Source organism: Galeopterus variegatus, unplaced genomic scaffold (genome assembly GCF_000696425.1).
Source record: "Galeopterus variegatus unplaced genomic scaffold, G_variegatus-3.0.2 Scaffold10319, whole genome shotgun sequence".
Taxonomy (NCBI): Eukaryota; Metazoa; Chordata; class Mammalia; order Dermoptera; family Cynocephalidae; genus Galeopterus; species Galeopterus variegatus.
This window is the reverse complement of record NW_007736430.1, coordinates 3,348-12,318: the sequence shown is the minus strand read 5'-3', so window position 1 is coordinate 12,318 and position 8,971 is coordinate 3,348. Positions and strand designations below refer to the sequence as shown.

The window sequence follows — 8,971 nt, the reverse complement described above, 5'->3', positions numbered from 1 at the left end:
ATGTTCAAGTTTTCCAGTAAGGGACAAACACCCATAGCTGACATTGCCAAAAAGCCAAAACACTTTGTTGTTAGCACTGTATTGTTTTCTTGGTTCTTCTTTCTCTTTAAAACTGTCCACATTTGGGGCTGGCCAGTTGGCTCAGTTGGTTAGAGCACAGCTTTGTAACACTAAGGTTTAAGGGCTCAGTTTCCCATACCAGCAAGTTGCAAAAAAAAAAAACCCCAAAACCAAAAAACTGTCCACATTAGTGAGCATAACTCCTAAGAGTTATAAAATTAATACTTACTTTCATACATTCCAGATTTTTAAAAGGAAGACTTTAGAAAGAGCATTTTGACAGAGTATTATGACTTTTTGGCTTTTTGCAGGGGTAACACTATAGCCAGAATCTTCCTTTCCCTCTCTCATGTATTTACACCAGTTTGATTAGTTAACAGGGAAGCTCTGTTTTGTGAGATGAATCCTGTGATTTAGCTCAGAGTGACATGGACCCATATTTTTGAATGACTGTTTCCATCCTTACAACTGGAAAGGGTTGTTTCTTGAGTCTCTCCTCTGAATCATTTGACCGCACCTTCCATTGGGTTAAGAACAAAGAGCACAGGAAGGCATCATCTGTGTGCCGAGTGGGAAGATAATTCATAAGGAGAACATTTTGATAGTGCCTGCTGGAAAAAAACAATATAGCTCTTCTAAGGAAAAGAGCTAGGTGTACTTATTTTTTTTGGCAGCTGGCCTATACGGGGATCTGAACCCTTGACCTTGGTGTTATCAGCACCACGCCCAAGTGAGCCAACCTGCTAGCCTAGGTGTACTTCTGTACAAAAATCTGTATCATGGTTAACCCAGCAGTTCATTTTGCCTCACTTGATAATGAGCCAATCTGTGGTATTATACCTAGTGATTGCTGTAGATGGCAGCTGAGTACAGTGCAGGAAACATGCTTCTTATGGTACTGAATCTAATATTTTAAGTTAAAAATCTGGTCTTGAGGTCAAGAATCAAAGTAAACAGAACCTTGATTATAAATTATGACTGATTTTATTTAGCAGATATAAGGACTGTGTATATTGTACAATCTAAGTATATTTGTAACTGATTGTCTCAATGCCTTCTTTTTGAGCCTATTCTGGACTATGGTTATAATACAGATAGCCTATTAAATCACTATTTGGTAGTGAATTTTCTGAAGCAAGTGATTTATTCCATATTATGTTTAAGAAACAGATATGAATTTCCAGTGTGACATCTATGTTAGTTCCATCTGACAGGCCTGTCTAGCAGGACATTTTACTTAAGTATATTTATTTTATTTCATTATTATTATTTTGATGGCTGGCTGGTAAGAGGATCTGAACCCTTGACCTTCTTAATTATATTTAATAAAACCCAACAGAAGGTTATAATTTAAAAATATTTCCCTTTTGATCTCATAAAACACTAAGTAACACTCTTAATTTAATCATAATCCTGACAATGTTATAACCATAATTTTAAATATTATGAGAATTATAGAGAATATAGTGAATATAAAATACTCCAAAAAATTAATTTTTCCTTTTGGACTAATTAAAACTTGAAAAGCTTCCTTGATTCTAGTAAGCAATAAATCTAATGAGAATAATACTTATCTCTTTCAGGTAACACCATCCATTTTATACATCGTGATAGGAACAGGTTGGATCACAAACCCATAAACTCTGTTTTACAGCTTGTAGGAGTTCAGCACGTGAACTTTACAAGCAGACCTTCAGTTCTCCATGTGTGACTCAATATGGAATCTGTTGCTTGCAAGTGGACCCTTATGAATGTGACCTGAAATGTGGGGGTGTAATATTCTGGTGCAGTGTCTAACTTGCTGGCTCTTCCCAGCCTTTGAGGGCTTATGAAAACATAAAGAGACCATGTACCAGTTGAATTGCATGCTGAGAGGCATCAGTTGTCAATATGATATATATTTTTAATTTCATAGCTTTTAAAGTTCTATAAAATAACAAATACACAAAATAAAACTTTAATAGCTGTAAAAATACAAATACACAGAATAAAATTTTTAAACTGTAAAATTATAAATACCACTCTTTAAAATCTTTTACAGTATGGTATATCCATTCAATGAAAGATTTTTTTTGGCAATTAAAATCATAAATTCTTATGAAGAATATATAAGGCGAAGAGAAAGCAACTCAATACCATTTTACTCAGTAGAAATAAGATATCAAATTCTGTGAACAATATAACCACATATATATATATATTTATATGCTTAGAAAAAAGACAGGAAACACATACGACAGGATATTGCCAGTAGGTATTTCTATGTGGTAAGATTACAGGTGTTTTTATCTTCTTTTCTATACTTTTCTGTATTCTCAACTATTCTGTAATGAGCATGATTAAAGTTTTTTTGGCCAGGAAAAGGTCCTTAAACATTACATAACAAATATATACCTACATAACAACCTCCACAAAAGTGCACATCACACAGGCTGCAGTCCACGTTTCCATGGAGATTGGTTCACTCAGGAACTGTGGCAAACCGAACCTCTCCCACAGTGTCCAGAGCACCTTGTCACTGCACCCTCCCCAGCCATTCCAACAGGTTTTTTTTGGGAGGGGGGATAGGGGGAAATTAAGGAGAAAAATATTTGTTTTAGATATTTAAAACATGTATTTAAGGGCTGACCCCGTGGCTCACTCGGGAGAGTGCAGTGCTGACGACACCAAGGCCACGGGTTCGGATCCTATGTAGGGATGGCCAGTTTGCTCACTGGGTGAGCTTGGTGCTGACAACACCAAGTCAAGGGTTAAGATCCCCTTACTGGTCATCTTTAAAAAAAAAACAAAAACATGTATTTAAGGGCAGACCCCGTGGCTCACTCGGGAGAGTGCAGTGCTGACGACACCAAGGCCACGGGTTCGGATCCTATGTAGGGATGGCCAGTTTGCTCACTGGGTGAGCTTGGTGCTGACAACACCAAGTCAAGGGTTAAGATCCCCTTACCGGTCATCTTTAAAAAAAAAAACAAAAACATGTATTTAAAGTGTGGTCAATATGCTTTTTGAAAGAATTTTAAGAATTGTTTAAATTTTAAAAACTCACTTAAATGTACACTGTAGTTTGGTTGCACATTCTTAGACATTGCTATTTCTCACCCCCAAATTGCTCTTAATTAGAGGACTATTGTCATCTTTTATTTTTCTAGAATCTTAATATGTTTAGTGGGGAAGTGTTCCAGAAATTGATGAAAATTACAGAAAAATCAAAATATTGGTAATTTTTAGCAAGTGTAATATGCTTTGATCTTAATAATACTTTTATATAAAGAATATGAAGCCACAAAAAATATATTTAGTATATCCAAATATGTCAGTGTATTTTCATGTCTATATACAGGGACAATCACAGGTTTTGTTGTTGTTGTTGCTGTTATAATTTTGTAAAGTTTACCGGGAGCCAAATGTGAGGATCAACTGTGGAAACATCATTCAACACAGAGAAATGCTCCCAGACAATCATGTTTTTTTAAAATTTTTATTTTGGTGGCTGGCTGGTACAGGGATTAAACCCTGGACCTTGGTATTATCAGCCCCACACTCTAACCAAATGAGCTAACCAGTCAGTCCAAATCATGTTTTTAAATCAATTAAAATGAAATATCTCATAAAATTCAAACTATTTTGTGCTTTTTTTTTTAAAGAAAGACTGGTGATCCAGATTTCTTTGCTATTTTTGACTTAAAACTGCTAAATCATAAGCCTACACAAAAAATTTATATGTTTATAAATGTATACCATATTTTCCTAAGATAAATAAATGTTCTTTATGTAGCTTCAGGAGGGTGCAGTTCCATAAGTACAGTACAGTCCTAAATTGCATATCCAAACAAATGTATAAAATATAAAATTACCTATAACTTGTGCTATGAACTATATAAACATTCCACATCCAGTCATATACTGGACTTGAAATTCTGAAAACCCGCCCTGCAATAAATACGTGGAAATAAATACTGGATAAAAGAATATTGTCTAATACTGCCAGACACTATTCCAAGTGCTTTACATACATTAACTTTGTGGAATTAATATCACCATCATCATCCCCACTTTACAGAGAAGAAACAACATCTTTTTTTCAAGCTGAGTTTACAAGAAAGTGAGGGAACTCCACTAGGGCCAAGAACAGAAGAAGAACCAGGCTGGTGACACTGCCCTGAGGATCACGAATTCACCCCAGGGATTAGAGAAGGCTGTTTCTTGGCCAATTCATAAGCCTGATACAGTAGAGAGTTAAAACTAAGACATTTGCATAAAGTAGGACCTAAGACATATGCCTGAGACCTGGGACTTGGAAGAGCTACAACCTTACAAGAGTATGGTCAAATCCTTCCATTGGCCAAGGCACCCAGTGAGGAAATTTGTTCTAAGTCTTCTGTAATGAACTGCTGTGGAAACAAGAACCTCCATAAAATGAAACTACAAGTTTAATTTTAAAAATCAAATTTTTTTTCTCAAGAAGGTTGATGGTGAACTAGAAACCTGAATAAAATGTGTGTTACATTACCATCTACCACGGGAGCCAAAGTGGTAACACTGACAACATGAAAACTAGAAAACAAACTTTCTAAAGAAGCAACATCGTCTACTTCAAAGTCAGTAGTAATTTTAAGAAGAGTGTTCCGGAAGGTGACTTAGGATGTGCAGTTGCAGAAGGTACATGTACACAAATTGTGAATGACTTTTCATTTAGATCAAAGAGTTCTTTTATATTCTCATTCATTTTTTAATTGCATGATTTCTTATGCACACATTAAAAATGTAGTAGCTGTTCACGTACTGGCTCTGTTAGCAGAAAACTTTGTAAACAGTTATAGGACGCCGATTGCGTATCAGTGTTATGTACTGTAAGTAGAAAATCAGATAAGTTCATTCCTAAAAAAGGAGCTAACAGTTCCCTTTGTTTCATTCAATTTACAAAGTCAAAGCTAAACCTTTGGAAGTTCCTTCTCTCAAAGGTAAAACATCTGATATCAGGGTGAATACTGCCCTGAATTCAGTTAAAAAAAAAAATAAACAGGGAATGTGGTGATGAGTACAAATTTGGATGAATACATATTTTGATAAAAAATAATGTTCATGGGGCCGGCCCGGTGGCGCACTGGATAGTGCGCCGCTTGGGAAGCGCGGCGGCGCTCCCGTCCGAGGGGTCGGATCCCACATACAGACCGGCTCCCGCTCACTGGCTGAGCGAGGCGTGGGAGCAACACTGAGGCTTGCGATCCCATTGCCGGTCCCCGGTCCGGTACGGGGGCAACACTGGGGGTTGCGATCCGTTGCCGGACACGGAAAAAAGACAAAAGACAAAAAAAAAAAAAAATAATGTTCAGGGGGCCGGCCGGGTGGCGCACTGGATAGTGCGCCGCTTGGGAAGCGCGGCGGCGCTCCCGTCCGAGGGGTCGGATCCCACATACAGACCGGCTCCCGCTCACTGGCTGAGCGAGGCGTGGGAGCAACACTGAGGCTTGCGATCCCATTGCCGGTCCCCGGTCCGGTACGGGGGCAACACTGGGGGTTGCGATCCGTTGCCGGACACGGAAAAAAGACAAAAGACAAAAAAAAAAAAAAATAAACAGGGAATGTGGTGATGAGTACAAATTTGGATGAATACATATTTTGATAAAAAATAATGTTCATACTAAATTAAACCTATGGAGTGGAAATGTATTTGGTATTTGTTGTATTGCACACAGAATTCATATGTCTAGATAATCTGTCAATGAAAATAGAGATTATAGTTAAAGTTTACCAATTTAAAAAAGAATTGTGGTCACATACGTAATATTAAATTTACCATTTTAACCATTTGTAGGTGGGCAGCTAGTGGCAGTAAGTATACTCACATTGTTGTGCAGCTGTCACCACCCTCATCTCCAGACTTTGTCATCATCTCATACTGAAACTCCGTACCCATTAAACAGTAGCACCCCATTCTTCCTTCCCCCAGCCCTTGGCAACCACTGCTATACTTTGTGTCTCTATAAACTAGTCTATTTTAGGTACCTCATATAAGTGGAATCATACAATATTTGTCCTTTTGTGACTGGCTTATTTCACTCAGCATAATGTCCTCAAGGTTCATCCGTGTTGTAGCATGTGACAGGATTACCTCCTTTTTTAAGGTTGAATAAAATCCCATTACATACCACATTTTCTTCATTCTTCCATTGATAGACATTGGGGTTTTTTCCACGTTTTGGCTGTTGTGAATAATGCTGCATGAACATGGTATGCAAATATCTGTTTGAATTCCTGCTTTCAGTTCTTTTGTGTATGTACCCAGAAGAGGAATTCCTGGGTCAGATGGGCATTCTTTTTTTTTTTAAAAAAGATGACCGGTAAGGGGATCTCAACCCTTGGCTTGGTGTTGTCAGCACCATGCTCAGCCAGTGAACAAACCGGCCATCCCTATATGGGATCCGAACCCGCGGCCTTGGTGTTATCGGCACCGCACTCTACCGAGTGAGCCATGGGCCGGCCCCAGATGGGCATTCTATGTTTAATTTTTTTGAGGAATTTCTGTAATGGTTTTCAGTGTCAGCACCATTTTACTTTTCCACCAGCAATGCACAAGGGTTCAAGTTTCTCCATTTACTGACATTTCCTGTTTTCTGGGGTTTTTTTTATAATTGCCATCCTAATGGGTGTGAAATGATATCGTATAGTTTTAACAAAATTTACCAGTTTTTAAAATGTACATGTAGAGTAGACCAAACAGCAAAATTTCTGCGAGAAGCTGATGCTGAATAATTTTTTGAAAAGCAAGCATAGCAGTCCACACTTTCTTTTTTTTTTTTTGTCTTTTGTCTTTTTTCCGTGTCCGGCAACGGATCGCAACCCTCAGTGTTGCCCCCGTACCGGACCGGGGACCGGCAACAGGATCACAACCCTCGGTGTTGCTCCCGCGCCTCGCTCAGCCATTGAGCGGGAACCGGTCTGTATGTGGGATCCGAACCCTCGGGCGGGAGCGCCACCGCGCTTCCCAAGCGGCGCACTATCCAGTGCTCGCAACCCTCAGTGTTGCCCCCGTACCGGACCGGGGACCGGCAACGGGATTGCAAGCCTCGGTGTTGCTCCCACGCCTCGCTCAGCCAGTGAGCGGGAGCCGGTCTGCACGTGGGATCCGAACCCTCGGACGGGAGCGCCGCCGCGCTTCCCAAGCGGTGCACTATCCAGTGCGCCACCGGGCCGGCCCAGCAGTCCACACTTTCTTCGTTGCTCATCATGGAGCAGACACTGAAAAACATTAGTGGCTGGCTGGTTAGTTCAGCTGGTTAGAACATGGTGCCGATAATACCAGGGTCCAGGGCTCCATCCCAGTACCTGCCTGCTGCACCAAAAAGAAAAAATGAGGCATCTGAAGAACTGCTCTGTGAATCTGTGTTTTCCTTAGTGGTAGCAAACTTTTTTTGGGGGGGTGGTGCTGGCTGGTACAGGGATCAAACCCTGGAGCCCTTGTATTTGTTTTTAATATGAAAAAATTGGACTTGAAAATATCCTCCATTTAGCAAAATTTGTTCTGAGTTCACCAGGTACTTCAGTACCTATAGAGACAATACCCTCCATTTGAAATATTGTATAAGTCCATTGCTATTGCTTATAACAGAATACATGGAACTGGGTAATTTGTAAGAAAATGAAATTCATTGCTTACAGTTTCAGAGGCTGGGAAGTCCAAAGTCCAGGGAACACAGCTGATGAAGGTCTTGGTGGTGGTGACAGTGACACCATTGCAAAATGAAGCAAGAGAGAGACACTAACCTCATTCACTCTCCTTTAAAAGCCCTAAGAACCACGGGCCGGCCTGGTGGCGCACTGCTACAGTGCGCCGCTTGGGAGCGTGGTGGCGCTCCGCCGAGGGTTCGGATCCCACATACAGACCGGTTCCCGCTCACTGGCTGAGCGAGGTGTGGGAGCAACACCGAGGGTTGCAATCCCGTTGCCGGTCCCGGTCCGGTCCGGGGGCGACACTGAGGGTTGCGATCCGTTGCTGGACACGAAAAAAGACAAAAAGGGAAAAAATAAATAAATAAATAAATAAAAGCCCTAAGAACCATGCCCCTGACCACCATTTTTATTTTTTATTTTTTTCCTTTTTGTCTGTTTCCGTGTCCGGCAACAGATCGCAACCCTCAGTGTCGCCCCCGGACCGGACCGGGACCGGCAACGGGATTGCAACCCTTGGTGTTGCTCCCGCACCTCGCTCAGCCAGCGAGCGGGAACCGGTCTGTATGTGGGATCCGAACCCTCGGCGGAGCGCCACCACGCTCCCAAGCGGCGCACTGTAGCAGTGCACCACCGGGCCGGCCCCGTGACCACCATTTTTAATTCATTCACTCCAGACAGCACAGTGCTACAATCCAATCACTTCTTCAAGGCCCCACCTTTCAGTTACCATAATAGGATTTCCTACCCTGAACAGATAATAGTGGGGATTAAGTTTTGGGGTGACATTCAACCCAAGGCAAATATGGTCTGTAGAGAAGAGTCAAATGAAGGGGTCACCAATTTCAAGTCATTTAACTGTAAAACGAAAATTTGGAGGTTGTAGGCAATTTTATTGAAAAGTTAAAAATAAAACCATATTAAAAATAGTTTTCAGAAAAGTACCAATGATATTGTCAGACAGATTTCAGCTAAGAAATGGAATAAAGTATATAAATAAGTGTTAAGCATAATAATCTTGCTTATGTTATATTTAAAGTTCAGGTCATTGATACAAAGTTTTAAAATTTTTAGAAATAATTTTATTTTAAAAAATAGTTTTTAGGGGCCGGCCCAGTGGCGCACTGGATAGTGCGCCACTTGGGAAGCGCGGCGGCGCTCCCGCCCAAGGGTTCAGATCCCACATACAGACCGGTTCCCGCTCACTGGCTGAGCGAGGCGTGGGAGCAACACCGAGGTTTGC

General features: G+C 40.8%; 1 protein-coding gene and 1 long non-coding RNA gene across 2 annotated transcripts in view; one reads left to right on the top strand and one right to left on the bottom strand.

Moving 5' to 3' along the window:
* The window catches only part of AAED1 (AhpC/TSA antioxidant enzyme domain containing 1), an 11,957-nt gene extending 9,935 nt beyond the window's left edge, over positions 1 to 2,022 (top strand). Inside the window, exon 6 of the mRNA XM_008594185.1 lies at positions 1,644 to 2,022. Within this exon, the coding sequence (XP_008592407.1) occupies positions 1,644 to 1,771 (128 nt within the window). The 3' untranslated portion in view covers positions 1,772 to 2,022. The remainder of the gene's footprint in view (positions 1 to 1,643) is intronic.
* Positions 2,023 to 5,028: 3,006 nt separating this feature from the next.
* LOC103609928 lies at positions 5,029 to 5,740 on the bottom strand. Its single transcript, XR_552175.1, has 2 exons — positions 5,695 to 5,740; positions 5,029 to 5,138 (listed from the first exon to the last, which is right to left on the bottom strand). It is a non-coding gene; the product is annotated as an uncharacterized LOC103609928 (long non-coding RNA).
* Positions 5,741 to 8,971: the final 3,231 nt, after the last annotated feature.